General features: G+C 31.2%; 1 protein-coding gene across 1 annotated transcript in view; it reads right to left on the reverse strand.

The window, feature by feature from the left end:
• Positions 1–17577: 17577 nt before the first annotated feature.
• The window catches only part of LOC145283540 (uncharacterized), a 136104-nt gene continuing 132733 nt past the window's right edge, over positions 17578–20948 (reverse strand). Inside the window, exon 12 of the mRNA XM_080132410.1 lies at positions 17578–20106. Coding sequence (XP_079988536.1) covers positions 19936–20106 — 171 coding nt within the window. The 3' untranslated portion in view covers positions 17578–19935. The remainder of the gene's footprint in view (positions 20107–20948) is intronic.

A 20948-nucleotide genomic window follows, 5' to 3' on the forward strand; every position in this document is an offset into this window, starting at 1 on the left:
TTTTTTTCTGTATTTTTTAAATTAGGTTGCACTCTGGGCTTGCACTAATCATTATTTTATTTAACTGGCAATGTATACACACAGATGCAAAGTCAGACGCATCATAAAAGAAGTGTTAATTTTGTTATTGTAATAATAAAATCTCATAAAAAGAAACAGAAATGAAGGAGCAATGCATTCAGTATTATTAATTATAATCATAAAGTGAAGTTTCAATTTAAATAAAATGAAATATGTGAATAAATACATATATAGAGATTCTATTTTGGCAACCATTTGAAAAATACATATTTATAATAAACATTAGTTAATCATATCTATTGCTTTTCCCGTTAAAATGTGACGAATCTCAAAGTTTATGCTACTGAAAACATTATAGAATATGTAGTCGATGAAATAGATTAGAATTCCTTTTTTATTATAACGCAGACCGTAAAATTCTGTAATTCACTAACTAAACAAAATCAAATATTTATAATAAACAGAGCGATATCATTAATTGATCATATCTATTGCTTTTCCATGAAAATAAATGGCAAATCTCGAACTTCTGAAAACATTATTTTGCTTCTGAAAATATTATTTTGTGACCAGACAGAATATGTAATCGATGAAATAAATTGGATATTCCTTCGAAAAATTGTAAAATTAGATTGTAAAATTTTGTAATTCATTGGCTAGGCAGAATCAAATATTAATTTTACAAATACAATACTATCTAAGTCTGAGGTCGATAATCCAACAAGACAACTTTATATTTGAGATATTTTTATTTTCAAATTTGTTATGCTATTTTTGTGTTTGATTCAGTTGTATTGTAGTTTTAGGACAAAAATTGTTTAATTAGGAGTTACTGAAGATTAAATTTTATTAAATTCAATTGTATTTATTTATAAAGTTTAAGTAGAAAATGTTATTTTAAATTAATTTTATTTGTATTAAAAAGTTATAAAATAAATGAATAAACTTGACTTTGAACCACATCTCATATCTTGTGGGAGGTTGAGTTAATAATTGTTATGTATAGTATCATGTAACACTACATTAGTTTTTAATAATATCAAAATTTTTGGTTATAGACACAAAATCTCCATTATAGTATGATGATACTGAGTATTTTATTATTTTTTTGTGAATTATTATTATTATTATTATTATTATTATTATTGAAAAAACTACGAATCCCCGATTTTTTAGGTGTCCTTCAGACCTCTGCTATTGTAGGTATCCCCAACATCCTTAGGAAAACCCTTGATCATTGAAGCTCCTGATTTGGATTCGATATTGAGGGAAGTCCTCTGGAAATGAATCCCACCTCCTTTTAGGGAGACGTTGATAAACAAATCAGAATTATTATTATTATTTACTCTTAATGCGAGTTCATTTTAAAAGAAAAAAAAAGATGAAATTCTTCTCTTGGTCGATTACATGTAAACAATAAAAAAAAAACTGAATAGTAAAACTATATATAAAAGATATTTCAGACTTTAAAGAGGATGGATCAGTTTAGTATATAAATTTAATGTAAAATTATACATACTTAGCATTTTAAGTACATGTAACCGATTTTTGATTTTAGTTAGATCTTAGTTATCTTCTAAAATTCTTGGCAATCAATTTTGGTGTGAAAGTTGGGAGGATTTTTTTGTGTGTGTTTTTGTATATTCGCACCCGGACTAAGGATTAGTGATAAGAATTCCAATTAATTAAATTATTAACTGTTCCTCTTTTCAACGTAAAAAAAATGTCTCCACAGATTTATCTTCACTAAAAGATCTATTTTTATTACATGTCCTTGACACTTATTGGGTGGTTTCTACCAGTATTTTGTTGAATTTTCGATTTGTGAGCGATGATTGAGATTCACAGACGACCGTCTAATGTCAGCCATTTTTTTTCTTTTTCTAACTTTACACTTGACACTTTTTATATTTCAAAGTAAATAAACGCTTTAAAATAAGTTAAAATACAATAAGCTTATCCAGATAGGTAGAAGAGTAACTTATTATGCCTTGATAGCACTTATTTATTATATATATATATATATATATATATATATATATATATATATATATATATATATATATATATGTATATATTTTTTTTTTTTTACCATTGTTTCGTTTTCTTGGCAGTACTGGAAAATGTCCATGCTAGCTATCCAGTTAGAAACCGCTGGCCTGGAAAATGGTGATAATTTTAGACTAAATTTATATGCAAAACTGATTCCTCATTTTAAATTCTAAATTAATCTTGTTATTTTTAATTTTCACTGCCAAGTTTTTCAAGATGTTTACATGTAATGATATAACATTTTATTTGAGGTGAATTAGTATACGGTGTAGTTTAACAAATTTACCCTAGCATCTGTTTGTATAAGCTGATGATACTGTGAGATAAATCAAAATGGGTCAAATTTATAAAAAAAAATACTGCAAAAAAAAAAAAAAAAATTGTGTGAAAAGTTACAATTGGAAAAATAATTATGAAATATATAATGAGTATGTTGTAAGAAAATAAACTCTCGCAAAACAATAACGAGTTATTTTTATACATATTTTATATTGTACAATGAATAGTCCTTTTTAGAATCTGCAAATAAACTTAAAAAGAACAATTGTTCAAAGTCTCATTTGCTGTTTAAGACTCTGACAGCACTAAACAATACAAACATATAGTCTAGGAAAGACTGTAGTAAGAAAGATAGAAAGCAAAATAGATTGCTAGTGCTGGATATCTGAGCCGTATATACTGAGAAATCATTTTTTACAAAAGTGTGCATCTGCTCAAACAATAAAATAATTATCAAATGTACCAAAAAATATGTAAACTGTGTGTATTGCGAGATCAATTTTGACAAAACTTGTGCATCTGTATAATCAATAAAATAATTATCAAATGTACTAAAAAGTATGTAAGCTGTGTGTACTACAAGATTATTTTTGACAAAAGTCATGCATCTGTATAAAGAATAAAATAATTATGAAATGTACCACAAGGTCATTTGAATAAAAATTATAAACTTGACAGGCACCTGCGTGAAAAAGCAACAAACTTAAAATTGTCAGAGAGAAAAGTTAAAAGTATGATGTTTGAAAGGTCATTTTTGGCAAAAGGTTACACAGGTGTAATCAAAGTCACATCAATCCAGTGAAATGACAATGGTCGAATAGAAAGCACTTAGGGTGTAGTTACAGTAACAACACTAACCTAATGAAGCAGTTAAAGTGGTCACAAATGCTTGTATAATAACAACCAAAAAGGACAGCATTGTTGATTGATGATTTGGGCCCAAGAAGAATCAACCCGTTAAATTCCCAGTGTGCATCTCCTTCCTATGTTCTTTATTTTTATAACTTACTATACACACAACCCCCATACATACATACATACATACATACATACATACATACATACATACATATACATATATATATACATATATATACATATATATATATATATATATATATATATATATATATATATATATATATATATATATATATATATATTAGTGATTGGACGATTTTAATATTTTTCCTGATTCTGATACAATTACCGATTCCGATTCCAATTCTTTATAAATCTCTAAATATTTAACTATAAAGTTGTTATTTTTCCCTGATTACCGTAGAAACACACGTTGAATATGCAGATATTTTTTCAAATGTAAAAATACACTTGTGGAGAATAATCTATAAATTTTACTTTCACTGGTAGTTTAATATAAATAAATGTTTATTATTGTATCATTACTACCAGCCGTGGAATATTTTGCTTTAAACAAAATCAATAAAAAAAACAACAACAATTAAACGAGTCGTTTTTGGCATTTGAAAATAGGCCCAATTTTTTTCCGATTCCGATACCGATTCTGATACTGGTTCCGATACCCCCAAAGGTTCTAATTTTTCTTATTTCTGATTTTGATTAATCATACTAATATATATATATATATATATATATATATATATATATATATATATATATATATATATGCTCCTTATCTTGGGTTGAGCACTCAAGAAAAAATATCTTGGGAAGTGATAGACAAATTGCCACTTGCTTATTAAGTGAAACCCTTTGAGCCCTTTGTGTAAACAAATGGAGCTTAGACGTTTGGACAATGTTTGAACAGTGTTAATTCACATATCCATTTTAGCAGCAGCCAAATAGTGTAACAGTTAGGAGTGCCGACTGTAATCTAGGCAGTTGAGTTTCAAACCTGGCTTGAGGTAATTGCTTGTCTAGTAGCACTGATGAACTGGTATACAGCAAAACAGTACTGTATGTGGATGACTATATATATATATATATATATATATATATATATATATATATATATATATATATGTATGTATGTATATGTATGTATATATTCTCAACATATACCCATAAGCTTCAAGTTGTCGATGTTTAAACAGAAACACTAGTTGTAAATTGATAGAATCACGTACGTAATTTAATTCTTTTTCTACAAATTATTACTATCATCATCATCATCATCATCATCATCATCATCATCATCATCATCATCATCATTTCTTATAACCTAAAGGGAAAAAATACCAATTGTTGACTTTTTATTTAGAGTGGAGGATTTTTTAAAAAATTAATTTCAGACGGTGAGGTTTGCCTCACTTGCTATTTGCTTTCTTACTTTCTCTAAATGTTTTAAATGCATGAAAGGCATTTTTGGGGGAGTTGGGGTGAGGCAGTTGTCACTTTGTGGTTGGTGGTATAGAAAAAGGTTTAAGAATAATTAATCCAAACAAATAGTAAAAAATGGAAAAGACACATTTTTCTTTGTATATACATTAAGGATGTGAAAGTAGTTGTAAAAAAGAATAAGATTTTAAAATGTGATAAAAAAAATTGAATTTATTGAAAGACGGTTTAGGTAGGTGATTCACTCTATCTATCGTGTTTGGTTATTTATTAATAAAAATATTTACTTGATTAATTTTAAAAAAATTCATTCAATTATTGAGGGAAAGAAAGACAAGGTATAAAAATAAGAAGGCGGATTGAAGAAATGTTCAATTAAAGAAAATTAAAAAACAAGCAAAGACTTTGGTCCAAGATAAAATGGAAAGAAAGTGATATTTAGTTTATGTGATGGTAGAAATATTTACGCTACTGTCCAATAAAATATTGAAATAAAGTCACAGGAAAAAGTCACAAATTTGACTAGGAAAAAAGGCCAAATTTCATTTTTTATCCCAAAGAATTGAAAGAGAGAGAGAGAGAGAGAGAGAGAGAGAGAGAGAGAGAGAGAGAGAGAGAGAGAGAGAGAGAGAGAGAGAAAGAGAGAGAGTTCAGACTATTTGAATGGTGCAAATACGATAGGATATGCGGTGCTTGTGCATTATAATTAAATATAAAACATCCATTTTAAATAAAAACACTACTATGTAATTATCTGCTATGTCGAAATTCGTAAAGATTCCAAAAATTATGAAAAATGGTCGTGTAGGAAAATAATTACAAGACAAAATAAAATTTGTCGAATAATGCAGTTTTAGTGGGTTAATTTATTACGTATGACAAACTGACTTATCTTCCTAGATTTTTTAACTTTTGCCATTTGAAATTAGAAAATGACAGATCGATAATATCTGCTTTTTTTGTAAAAAATGATTCTAGCAGATTTTCTATTCAATCATTTTTTAGAATTTATAGAATTTTTACTAAGTTTGACATGGCATGTAATGACATAATTGTGTTTCTACTAGAAATGCATTTTTTTAATATTTTAGATATCCAATTATAATGCAATGGATACGCCCTATGAAAGTCTTCTTAAGAACCGCACCTTTTTTTCTTGAGTGCCAAAGCTTACATGGTGATCTCATTTTGGCCTACAATCTCATCAAATGTCCGTTACAATCTCCATCCAGACATATTATTCCCACCTACACCAGAAAGAAGTCTACACGGACAAAGGAGGACCGCTTATCAATCAAGATTTTTGGACTTTGGAATAGACTTCTAGGAGATATTGTAAACGTGCCAACAACAAGGTGAATTTGGATAGGTGTGCAAGGCTACTGTATCTTCTAAATAAATTTATATCACCCTTTACTTATATACAAGCCTTTGGTTAGGAGAAAAGTGTGGTATATTTTGTAATACTACACTTTATCTTTATTGTTCAATCAGTGACAAAGAAATACTTCTAAACTAAGGCAATTAAAATTTTATCCAAATCCAGGGTTCCCCTATTTGGGGAGCTGGGGTTTCTTACATTAAAAGCCAATATTGTGTTTCACTCCGCCCTCGTAGGGATGCAAGGGACAACAAAGACATTTATGTTTTTCGTTTATCAGCAACCCATATGTTACATAATTAGCTAGTATGAATTTTAACAAGGGTCACATTAGTGCATGTCATGATAAACTTAATATGCAAACAGAATCGTTCACAGAGGCGGGTGACGTAAAGTTGATGGAGAAGGCAACAGGTCAAACAGTAAACAAAATAGAATCAAACAACGACGAATGACGTCACGCTTTCGAGCTGAGAGAAACAAAGGTTTTCAAATCATTGTCTCTGTGGAAGCCACGTGAATGAGACACCGCCAATGATGTAGAATAATCTAAACGGAATGTTACTTGTCTGTCTGCATCGCTTATTTCTGTAAGATAGAAAATAAAATTAAGAAGTAAATAGCTAAGAAAACATTAGTTGCTTTTTCCTGAGTCCATTCTCTCCAAATAAAATCTTGAAGAAAACTCAGCAAACGTCACTTTATGTCCTCTTTCTTCATGAAAACAAGCTTATTTCTATAGCAACCACTAGACGAAATGGCAATGACAAGAAGAAGCGACTATAAAAAGGAGACAACATATAAACAACCCTCACATCTTATGTATAAAGACTTTAGTTTGTTATTGAAAATTTTGCACGTAACTTACACAATGTTAAGGCGTTGGATATACATCTGTCAACATTGCATTTTTTTCTATAATGTCAAGTGACAATAGAGCGACTAGCTGTTGAATACATTAACATGAGATTGCTTTCCTGCAGATTAGAATATGGTCGTTTTCAAATCCAATGTGAACAAATACTTATCATAAACCGATCCTACAAATAATCAAACTTAATTCCATTAGTAATTTTCAGTCCTCACATGACATTCTTCAACATCAAACTAACAATCCATTTATTTCATCAATTCTTATCCTTGAGTGGCTTTTGGCCTTGATAAGCGGTGACTAATTATTAAAAACTTAAGAAAAAAATGTGGTCACCTATATCCAGAGTCAAGCCAGAAGAATCTCTGACTCGAAGCCACAGCAAATGGTGTTCGACCAGATTCAGTTCCTGATGTGAAATTTCATTCATAATATAACTTCCAGTGACAGTTTCAGTTTCTGAAATTTATTAATTTATTTATCAAATTGTTAGGTGAAAGTAAAGAATAGTTAACAAAGTCCCTCTTTTACATGTTAAGAATGACTTTCTAAATAATGTTATTATTTCAGCATGGTTAATAAACGCCAGGAGATTATTTAGAAAGCCATTCTTAACATGGGGAGGTGGAAGAATCTTTGTTAAGTATTCTGTACTTTCACCTAACAATTTAATAAATAAATTGATAAAAATTAGTACAAAATTTGACCAACCACAAGAGTAAGCGACACAAAGCAAAATATTTCATATCAGGAACTGAATTTAACCAGACACTATTTGCTGCAGACTTTGAGTAAAGGATTCTTCTGGTTTGCCAAAAAGTGTGACTCAGTAGTCCACTTTCTGTTTTCCCTATTTTTGATTTAATCATCAAAGTGACAACATTTATATTTGTCCACTGATCCTATTTTGAGCCAGTTCTGTTACATGCAGTAGTAAGACTGACATGGCATTCAAACAAACGCTAAAAAGCAAATATCTCTGATTGCTACCCTCTTTTTTTTACTCTGCTTCGTTTGGATTGTCTCTCCTTGTCACTACCAAAAGCAAGTGTAAGATTAATCAGAAGATGTGAATTGGTCAATGAAGTCAGAATTCTTCGGGCGACACCTGCGATACATTTCAACTCTCAGCATCATCCTAGAAGACTGGAATGTCTCAGGCTGAAATTCCTTTAAACCTGCTGATATATCTCCAGTGAACACAATCGTGCAGAAGGTAAACGCACACACATGCACATAACAGAATTTGTGAACAAACTTTCTCATGCTTTTCTCTACTTCTTATTCAAGAACTTTAAAACTTCTCGACAAACTTTGGTCTTTCAAAGTATATTTTACATCTCTGTAAAGTCGTTGATATAAATATATTTTGTTTAATTCATTTTTAATTCATGCTTCCTTGCTGTCATTCCAAAATTCCTGTTGTTAGGTTTACTTTTGCTAACTGGTGACTCATTCCTAACAATCATGCTCTATCCATCTTTTTCATTCAGCAATTTAACTACATATATATTAATTGTTAGCACTCTTCTTGGCACTTTTTAAAGACGTTACTATCACCAAAATGCACTATCTGAAGCCAGGAGAAGCACTACAGGTGTCCTCACTGAAACAGACTATTTCCATTGGCATGCCTCTACACATTTTGATAAGTCTGTCTTTTCATATATCTGCAAATAGTAAACAAAATAGAATCTAACAATGACAAATGACGTAACATTTTTGAGCTGAGAGAAACAAAGGTTTTCAAATCATTGTCTCTGTGGAAGCCATGTGAATGAGACACCACTAATGATGTAGAATAATCTGAACGGAATGTTACCTGTCCGAAGAAATGAATTAAACTTCAATGAAATTTTTAAGAAATGTCTGAACTGACACACGGAGTTTTACGTATAAACATAAATAAATCCTGTTAGATTTTTATAAGGTTTTAATTTTTATTTGTTTATATCTAAGAAAAGTTAAGAAACTGACAATTCTTATAAATGGTGACTCTCGACGTGCAGCATTCTGATTTTAAAAATCCTATTTCATCAAATATTTTAAACAGAAGTGAGAAAAGAAAACATTTAAATCAATAACTGTGACATTTTGTTTATAATTTTTCCTGTAACTTTTTTTCTTACAGCCTAAAATATTATCAGGATATCAGCCAATAGTGATTGGTTGAAAAAAAAAAATCAGTGTACGTTGTACTGATTGGATTTTTGAAATACTGCATTTAATAAATGAATTAAACTTCAATAAAATTGTTAAGAAATGTCTGAACTCACACAAGGAACCAACAATTCCAAATAAAAACAAGAAAAGATATTTTTATGCAATGGATCGTTTTAGTCTTTCAAATGCAACTTATTTCACACAAATACAAGATTCCCTCTCTAAAACAGGTCCCACACACATTTTTTTTGTCATACATCCTTCATAAATTCATCAATCTCAATCATTTTGTTGAATGTAGCAGAAACAACACTTATGAACATAACTAGGTCTCTATGGAAGCTTCATCAAAGAATATACCGCATTAAACAATACTAAAAAGCAAGCTTGTTAATACAGAACAGATCAACGAAATCAGTTTTCTTCAGAATACTCAAGCCGGTAGTCTTAGAACAGGACTCCAAGAACGTACACACATTCCCCCCCTCTCTCTCTCTTTTAGCTGATGGAGGCAGGAGGGGTGCAAAAAGAAAAAGACTCAATGACTCACATACCAGTCTTCTTTATCTCATGAAAACATTCTTACAAGTTAACGAAAGTCAGGCAAACAGAAACGAAGTACTACTCACAGTAACAAGAACAAGGTAAACCAACGCGCGCGCACACACATGCACAATGCCGCATACTCATATACGTATATTACTTACACACGGATATTCACACTATGAACATATTGACTGACACAATTCTAAGCTTTCTTTATCAAACACATATTTGGATAAATGATTGAAAGTAACTTTTATATTCTTATTTCTTGTATAAAAATGTTTTGTTATAAAATTTCGTTTTTCTCAATTTTGAATTTGCAAAACTCTGTTTATATTTTTAGCTAACACTTACTAACTGGTGACCCTTCTTGTCTCTCAGTGTTTCATTTAGTTTCATTTTTATGTGCATGCCCGTATATATATATATATTTGTTTCATTTTCTTCTTTCACTAAACCGTAACTTTTATACCCAATTTACATCAATTATCAGTTTGGTTTTTGGCACTACATCAAGAGGCTATCGCCATCCAAAATGTCCTCTACTAAAATCAGGGACCACACTACAATCACAGCCAAATTTTTAGTCATTACCTAGTTTCAACTCAATAGCGAAAAAATTTAGATACCCTGGGATTTAATCGGTTAATATTAAGAGTAATTCTAGATTTTTTTTATTAATAAACTAATTGAATTATTAAATATTAACCGCCTCTATCCAATGTTGGGAGTGGTTTCACTTGCAGTTTTTTTAACTAATAAAACACAAAAAAAGGAAAAGAGAGAGAGAGAGAGAGAGAGAGAGAGAAAAAAAGAAATCTAATGGTGAACACAGCAATGATGCTATAGACAATAAAATCAATTGATTGTCATCATTGATTATGCTACAATACTTGTTATTGGCAACAATAGAAAACAAAATTAACATTCGAGGAAAAACATATTTAAGATAAAAACGAAATTGTCCTGGTTGAAACGAGGTTTAAGTTCTTGCCAACAATGTCAAGGACTTACCAGGCAGAGTGAAAAAAGAATGTAAGAATGTCTTGTGGCTTAAAACATTGCTTTTTTTTGTGGCGAGAACAAAGAAGACAAAGTTGGTCAGAAAGCATCAGATTTGTCTGACCCTTTTCCTGCTTCCTTTGTTCTAGCTTGTTTGACTCATTGGTCTAGTAGTCTCCATTAATTCACTGTTTTAATACCTCATTGTAATACAGCTTCCCCTTCCAGTAGCTTCTTTCCAAGGACTACAAGCTTGTGTAACTCTCTTCCTGATGACTGTTTTTCTCCTACCTTGGTTTTTTTCAATGGGCAGCTCCTGTTTTTGCAATTAAAAATCTTTTGTTCTTTTTAGTCCTTTACATTAAGTGGTTTCATACCTTGCCTTGAATGATTTCCATTAAAAAAAACAAAAAAAAACAGTAAGGACACATTGTATTAAAAATTATGACAAATTTTGTCCCTCTTACTGCTGAAAATAATCTGATATAGTCTCTCTTCTGATTTTTATTATTTCAAACAAAAAATTAAATTATGATAAAAAAAACACCAAGTTCAAATTTCAGCGAGTGAATCAAGCCATTCCATACAAACACCAAAGAGGAGGTTTACTATTTATGCACGACAAGTGTACAACAAATGGCACATGCCAGCAACATGTCATACATTGCAATTCTTACATTGGAAAGTATGTTACTGCTAATAATATCTGTTTATCAAAAAAAAAAAAAATTGAGTCATTTGTTATACTAGCAGTGTGATTAAAAGGGCAATTTCTTATTTAAAATAAAAGATAAAAAGATGTTTGGCTTTTATTATCTATGCATGACCAATTAGATGTTTTTTTTTTTTTCACTAAAAATGTTTGTAAGAAACAAAATTTGTTTTTTCGACTGACAGGCCGAGATTTGGGAAAATTAAATAATTTGCTGATATATTTGCTTACATTCTTTTTTTAGTAAACATTTACTATTAAAAACAAACAAACAATTATTTAAAAAACAAACAAACAAACAAAAAACATTTACGATAAAAAAAAGATAAACGTTCTTTTTATGTTTGACTTGCATTAAAAAAGATTTCTCCCCAAATCTAAAAAAAGACTTGTTTAATTTTTACAAAGATTTTTACAGAAAAAAAGAAACAAAAACATAAAAAAAGACAACCACAGTAGGAGCCATTTATTGTGCCTTTATGTGTCGTGCTTTAATTTGTTGTACCTTTATGTGTCGTGCCTTTATCTGTCGTGGCTTAATTTGTTGTGCCTTTATCTGTTATAACTAGTGCTATGACAGAGCATATTCTTTTCATTATTTTGACTTTCGAATATATATCAGTTAATATCTTATATGTTTTTAGATAGAGTAATGTGGTTCTCAAATTGTGTTTAACTGTGTCGGATATATACTCGAGAGTCAAAACAATGATAAGAATATTCTCTTGTCATAGCCGTAGTTATAACTAAATAAAACAAATATAAAAACAGAAGAAGCCATTTGTCGTTCTTTAATTTATCATACATAAGTAGTAAAACCACCAAGGACGTGGTAGTGGTGGTAAAGTGAATAATGATGTGAACTGACAACTCAGATATGCCAAGTTCAAACCCAGTCAGTTCTATAGCATCACTTTCACTTATGAATGTTGGCAACCTTCATGTGATCAATCCTGTAAGTACCTGATCCAAGAAAGAATCAAGAAAATTAATGGCAACAACAGAATAAAGCTGCTTAAAAAAAACCTTGTACGATGCTGCTTCATACGAATTTATTTATTTATTTTTTTACAGACATTGGCATGACAATGTTTCGATCTATAGTTATTAAGAATTAAGATGTCCACTTGCAAAAACACTTTCTCTTCCATTTCCTTTCTTCTCGAATATCTACTCGGTAATGAACACAATTTGTTCTCCTTCCTCCGATCAACCCCCCCACCTTAAAAAAACAAAAGCAAAAAACAAACAAACAAAAAATATAGGTGAAATAAATACTAAAAATAGGTCACGTTATTAACTCCCAGCTGAAAACTTAGTAACTTTTCTTTTTAATATTATTTTAAATTGGATCACGTGACCTTCAATTTTAAACCAAAGGTTTTTTATTCCCTTCTTTCTGCTTCTCTCTTTTTCATAAACATATAAATAAAAAAACAGACTTTTCGCCCGAGGAGATCTTAGTTATTAATAACCACAGATCGAAACATTGCCATGCCAGTGTAGTGAAGTCTGTACATGCCTATATGGACACCTCCCTCCACACACACACATGTATTTTATGCATATGTTTATGTACATATATATATATATATATATATATATATATATATATATATATATATATGCATATATACACATATATGTATATATGCATATATACACATATATGTATATATATACATATATATGCATATATATACATATATATGTATGTATTTATACATACATATATACATATATATGTATATACATGTACATGTACTTATACATATGTACATGTACATATATATACATCTATATGTACATGTATATATACATGTATATGTACATGTATATTTACATGTATATATACATATACATATATATACATGTATATATATATATATATACGTATACATATACATATATATACGTATATATGTATAATATGTATAATATATACATATATATGTATATATCTATGTATATATATATACATATATATGTATATATACATATATATGTATATATACATGTATATATATGTATATATATGTATATATATATGCACATATGTATGTATATATACATATATATGTATATATACATGTATATATGTGTATATATATGTATATATATATATGTATATATATGCACATATATATGTATATATATATGTATGTATATATATATATATATATATGCACACATATATATATATGTATATATGCGTATACACACACATATGTGTTTATGCACACATATATATGTATTATATTTCATATGTGTATATATTAATACATTCCCTTTGATGTTCCTTCATATTAAAAATGAATGCCATAGCAGCAGGTAGCTGTAGATGAAACACAATGTGAGCCAATAAAAGAAGATGCGGATAGCAACGCATCTAAAAACACTAACAGATATTGACGTGGACTTTATAAGGCAGAAGTATTTGTACTAGTAGTATTAGTACAAGTAGCATGAAGTCGGTGCAAAAGGTTTTGCCGATTTGTAGAAGGAGAATTTTAAACCATTGTCATTTTTTTATACATATTTTTATTGTTTAAACATATTGCCGTGATTATTTTATAAATTTTTCTTTCATATTATTAAAGCATCATTCATATTTTTATGCAATATTCTCACCTGTGTTGACTTGAAATCAAGCTTCTTTAATGAACAGAAAGGGAATCATCTTCCATCATAATAATGCTTTTCCTAATACAACACCACTCACCAAAGATCTTCTAAAAGAATTTAATTGGGAAATCTTGCCCCATCCTGCATATTCTTCTGACCCAGCTCCCTTGGATTATCACTTATTTTGAGGATTACCTAATCATTTAGATGGCCTTATGTTTGCATCACGAGATGAGATTGAACACGAGTTAGATTCATATTTCACATCAAAACTCAAAGAATTTTACAAGTGAGACCTTTGTAAACTCGTTGACAGATCGAATCGAAATATACAGAGCAAAGGTTGTTATTGTGATGAATAAAATTTAGAAAACACACAGTTCTTCATCTTCAAAATGAAATTTTAATTCGGCAAAAACTTTGGCACCAATCTCATAGTAGAAAAAGAAAATTTTAGGAAATCTCCAAGCAAAACAGGTCCTTTTTTTTTTTTATCAGAAATATTTTAAAAAAAATGGGATACATTATAAGTAATGTAATCAAGAGAATGTCATAAAAATGCTGATGTTATAATTCAAAATGAAAAAGGGCAATTCTTTACATTTAGATGCATTGGTCTCTTTAGAGACAATGGATATCCCCTGCAATGATGTCTGCATGATGACAAGCATATAGTAAACGAAACATTTCCATATATGTTTATATGTTCTATAAACAAGCATGTCGATGAAAACAAAGTAACGACTTGAAAATAATGTACTACCTCCAGTCAGAAATAGTTGGTACAGAATTAAAACTGTCCGCGTTTTAGGTTTTGTCACGCACCATTTCAATATTTTAGGGGGTAACTGGTAGTACTTTAGAACGTGCTTAATGGAAAAAGAACAGTTTTCGTTCTAAAAGTCATTTAGAGTTTAATCTATGCACATTACTTTGTTGACTGTTATATAATCTATTATTAAAAATACCCGCAGTGGCTATATAAATATGGAAAATGTAGTTGATGCCAATGTGGAAGGTAAAAACAGAAGTGATAAGAGAGAATTAACAAATTCAAGATGAACAGCAGTTCTGCAAGCATTTCTACAAAGGTCTAAAGGGCGCATACTAGAACGAGGTGCAATCAAAGATGTTGCCACAAAATTCGGTATAGGAAGAAATACTGTAGGCAGAATTTGGTCACGAGCACTAGACAGTTCGTCCGATATATCGGTGCCAATGGATTCTTTGAGCTGTAAGTTTCTCTGTGGCCCCAAAAAAAGGACTATAGTTCACAGTTGGCAAACGTAAACACCATTCCCTTGAGAAAAAGAACCACTTTGAGGTCTACTGCTCAATGTGGAATACCTAAGACAATGTTGATTGCAAGGATCAAAGATGGCGAAATTTGGGCACATTCAAATGCTGTAAAACCGCTTCTCACGATAGAAAACATGAAATGTTGCGTTGATTTTTGCCGTTTGCAGTTGGATTTAAATCGAGGAACTTTTAGAGAAATGTTTGATGTCATACATATTGATGAGAAATGGTTTTACATGACGCAAAATGCAATGAAATTTTATTTAGGCAAAGACGAACATGACGCTTTAAGAACCACTAAAAGCAAGCATTTCATTACAAAGATAATGTTTCTTGCTGCCGTGGCTCGACCCCGTTGGGATCCACATCGCAAATGTTACTTTGACGGGAAGATTGGAATTTGGTCATTTGTCAAACAAGAGACGGCTAAACATAACAGCAGAAACAGGCCTGCTGGAACAATGGTAACTAAAGTCATAGATACAATCACGAAAATTCAGATTCGTGAATTCCTTGTTGAAAAGGTCCTTGTTTCCACACGGAACAAATGGCCAAGTGGATCCATTGCACAACGAATCATAATTCAACAAGACAATGCTAAGCCACACGTACATCCAAAGGACCCGGTGTTCAAACAAGAATCGGAGAGATTAGGGCTGAACATTAAACTGGTTAACCAGCCTGCAAACAGTCCGGATCTGAATGTGCTTGACATACGTTACTTCAATACAATCCAATCAACACCAAAAGTCTCCAAAAAATATTGATGAATTTATTGAAGCAGTTGAAACCAGCTTTCAAGAATTAGAAAAATCAAAGTTGAACAACATTTTCCTGACATTGCAGGAGACAATGGAACGAATAATTTTGGCTGATGGTGGCAACAATTACAGGCTTCAGCATATGTCAAAAGCACAGCTAGAAAGAAAAGGAAAATTTCCCACTTCAATTTTGATATCAGAAGAATTGAAAAGTAAATTAACACAATTGAATAAATAGTTAGATGTTTTAGCTTTTTGCATTATTTTTTTGTATATTTATTTAATCATACACTGTAAGAATATAAGTACAATCAATTGTCGATTTAATTAAGTATAATTATTTGGTTGACCTGTATTTCCTTTCAAAAGTACTACCTTATAAAACTTGAAACTTGTATGCACAAAGTATTTCCAACCAAACTGAAAATTTTTGTGTACCAACTATTTCCGACCGGAGGTAGTATAATCTAACAAACCTTTACCTTTATTATTTGGATTCGGACTACTGTTCTCATTTTGAGTGTTATGCACACAACATTTTGGTCGATGTAACCTCCGACCTTCTTCAAGTACATCTTGTTAAACTCGGGAATATTTCTGTGAAACTGTTGTCTGCAAGAACCCATGGCGTAGTGGATAAAGTTGTAAGTTAGACCCTTCTGGAGGTTCAAGGTTCAAGGTTCAATCTACAATGTAGGTGACACTCAAAATACAATCATGAATTACTTATTCAGGTGTACCTTGTCGTTCTTAGGGATTTTTTTTTATGTCAAACTGTTGTTTGCAAGGACCCATGGTGTAATGGATAAAATACTTGGTAAAATCTAGTTGTAAAGTTACACTCATCTTGAGGTTGAAGGTTCAATCCACGGTGTGGGCGACACTCAAAATACAATTGTGAATTACTTAAGACTTCTACCCAAACGTGACTGATTGAATGAAAACAGGTTACTTCCGTTAATTAAGTAAAGGATTCCATTGGAAATTCTGTGCAGATTTCTGAGTTTGACAGAAAGATTCTCCGAGTTCGGCAACATACATCTGACGAAGATTGGGAGTTACATTGGACCAAACAGTCACGATGAGAACAATAGTTTGAATAATCCAAATAATGTAAATTATCCTCATCTCAAAAATTCAGAAGCATAAAATATTTCAAATCAGATTCATCCTCACCCAGCATCAAATAAGTTTGATGGCAAATAAATATCCAATGCGATAGAAAACAATGCTGAGATTAGCAGAAAATGGCTGCTGTTATCACAGCTTTCCTTCTCCTAGACTAGTTACTCTACCAAGGCTTCAGAGTTCAGTCTACCCTACTATTTTACTCATAGCTGGCGGGTACGATAAATTGATTCATACTTTTCCCAGGGGAATCGTAAAAAATGAATTTATAGCCATTTAAAAACTTACTGCATTAGATATTCCCAAAAGAGTACCCGTTTAAGTACTGGCCAGATTCAACGTTGCTTAACATTGGTGATCTGATGAGAACTATTGGTTCAATGAAATATAGCTGTAACACCAAAATATATCTAAAATTCGGAGTAAATTTAAATTTTATTTGAATTAAGTTTATAATAACACATTTTTTTTTTCTGTGGATATTATTACTATTAATGGTCAGGGATAATCAAGGCCCAGCAGCCACTCAAGGATAATGGTTAAAGACATGCTCAGTTGGATGATGATGGCCACTACAAGAGCACCAGAAACAATGCGTAGAATGGTCAGAAAATTACTTATATATTATTTTTATTTATATATTTTTTGTGGGAGTAGGTCCTGGTGCAGTGGATAGAGGTTTTGAGTCTTTACAGTTCCAATCGAGCATTCTCTGAAGATAGCGGTTTCAATCCTGCCCAAAGCAGGCCAGAAGATTAGTTGACCAAAACGTGGGGAGACAACAACAACTACAGAAGGCAGTAATTAATACGGTGACAGTTACAAAACTCAGCATTCCTATCCTGTCGTGGTTAACCATCTGAAGAAGACCAGAAGATGAATTGGCAGAAAAGTGGTGAAATAACAACAATAACTATGAAGATAGGGATAACAGTCCGTGAAAAAATGAATACAGAAAATTACTTAAGATGAATTAATTATTGAAGAGACTGGCTGAAAAAGTATTTATTTGTATTAGACTTGAAGACGGCCATGCTGTAGTTGGTTGGGAAGAAAATTTGTAGTATCTTGTTCGAGATGGGATGGTTTAGGAAATCAATTCTGTTCATGGAAGTACCATTTAGTTTTTGGTACTGAAAAAGAGAAGGGAAAGTGTTTTGTAGTGGTTGTAGGTAGACGAGTTCTTGCTGAGAATTTAGGTCAGATGAACTCACATGCACAGTAGAGTTTTCTTTTTTGTTTTACTTTTTCAATATTTTGTTTCTGTTAAAAAGTGACTTTATATAATTTGTCCCAATAACATTTTAAGCAAGGAAACAAAACCTAAAGTTAAGGAGACATCTACAACAAATGTGCAATAACTTAAAAAAAAAAAAAAAACTGTTGTTACTGCTAAAAATAGACTCTCTATAGTTTATTTATAGCAATATTTTGATAAAGAGTTTTTTTAAAATAAACGTAAGAGTCCTTTAAGAAAATTGCTGAAACCATCTAGTTCGGAACTCTTTAGCAGGTTGGGTCTTCCCCCAGTCAAGATGGGGTGGGGATAGACGTAGGCAATGACGGCTCCGGAGGATATTATTTGAAGAATTCTATATAAAAAAAAAAACACTACATGTCCAATTGACAATGTTTATATATTTTTTGTGAAAAAAATATCATTTCTGCCCTATTTGTATTATTTGGATTCATCGAACTACTGTACTCATCTTGAGTGTCATTTTCACATTTCTCAGTGCGGGCAACTGAAAAATACAATTGCAAATTACTTAGGACCTTTATCCAGTCATGGCAGACAGAATGAGAGCATCCTACCCCTGTGAAATAAATAAATAGTTCTGTTCGAAATTCTGTCCAAATTCCTGAGTACACCAGGAACATTCCTGAGTTCGACAAGATACATCTTTAGAAAGTTGGAGGTTGCATCGATCAAAATGTTGTGAAAATAGCACTCAAGATGAGAACAGTAGTCTGATAATTCAAATAATATGAATAATTAATCCTCATCTAAAAAAATTCAGAAACTTAATCTCTGCCTGATAATTAATTGAAATCACCTGCTTAATTCCTAGAGAAGTTAAAGCAATCATTAGTTATTTTTGTTTTCAAAATGACATGTGCATTTAGACGTTTGTCCAGAATCCACCCCCCCCCATATGAAAAAAAAAAAAAAAAAGAAAGAAAAATCTGATGTACATACTCATGATAGAAAGAAAATATCGTACACTAAAAATTATGTAAAATTTAATAGTTTTATTTTCATAAAGAAAATCAGTTCTAAGTGAATTTGAATTTTTTTGCAATGCTCCCTCTCCTCATGTTAAAAATAGCCTTCTAAAATCTTGCCAATTTGAATCATTTGGAGTTATCTCCCTTGATCCTTCAGACTGTTTTCAAGATGGCTTTGTACAATCGTCAATCATTGTTTAACCACAAAATTTGATTTTCTTATTAAAAAATAAAAATTCTTGATTAATTTACTTGAATTTTGGCATATGCCATATTTTTTCTGTCACAGGCACACACACTATACAGATTTTTCTTTCCTTCTTTTTTTTTTCTGGAGGAGAATTCTGAACAAGCGCTATATTTACCAAATTTGTTAATTTTATAATTATTTCCCTTAGTTATACTACTAGTCATATTATCTCCCTTAGTCATGACGTTATTCATATTATCTCCCTTAATCATGCCACCAATCATATTATACCCCTGAGTTATGTCACAATTTTAAGATAGGATCATGTAGAAACATATCTGTTTCAGAAACAAGTATTTACAGAGTTGTGGCATATTTGTCACCAAGATGACGAATTTCCACTTTGGTATTAAAATCTATGAGAACAGGCATCTTTGGTCTGACCACTGGCAACCATTTGTGATTTATTTCCGATTCTTCAGTAAGAGATTTCCATGTATATTGAGTCATTAATCTCTGAATTATGGTCTGCAAAAGAATAAGTAAAAGTAATTAAATCAATTAATAACCAAAAAGAGAACAAAACGTGTACATCATTTTAAATAAAGAATCAATAATGTAAACATATACTGTGCAGCATGTTTTGTTAGTGTGAATGTGCAGGTGTTGGATTCTTGACCAAAGTAAGACGATAGGGCGGGTGCAGAGAGTGCAAAACCACCAAAAAAGATATTTTTTTGCTTGGAAAATAAGTATGAGTACCTCAGTGAAAAGTCCCAGAGGGATCGCCTTTGTAAGAAAAACAATATCCAGGGTTATTTGCAGATAAATCCCCAGGAATGAAGACAGTCTTAGATGTTATCTTCATCATACAACAGTTTCCCTGGTTTTTACACAGTCCTTTGTATTATTGTTGTACTCAGCAAGATCTTTCTATAATATAAATCTCACCTGTCTGTTTAAATGTATGTATGTATGTATGTATGTATGTATTTATGTATGTATGTATGCCTAAAACTTTCGACAGTGGAGACGGATTTTCTCGAAATCAGTATCGTTTTGAAGCTCGACCTTTCGGACGATAAATATCAAAAACTTGGCAAAAAACATAAATTCTTTCACCCTCAACTGGACACTTTTCTACAGGGAGGGGTTGCTTTTTTCACTGATATTTTCAAGTATTATCCCCTCTTTTCGATTGACTAGCCTTAATTTAAACCTCTGCTACTTCCGGTTTGGCGATGGACGCAATGGCAAAGACATCATGTTTTTTTTTTTCACATTCTTTTCCTCCTTCACGGGACGAGTTCGAGCCTGCCTGCCCACTACCACCTCCAAACACCCGGGCAACGCTGGGCACACAGGCTAGT

The sequence above is a fragment of the Euprymna scolopes genome, chromosome 8 (assembly GCF_053919585.1).
Source record: "Euprymna scolopes isolate OS-2025 chromosome 8, ASM5391958v1, whole genome shotgun sequence".
NCBI lineage: Eukaryota > Metazoa > Mollusca > Cephalopoda > Sepiida > Sepiolidae > Euprymna > Euprymna scolopes.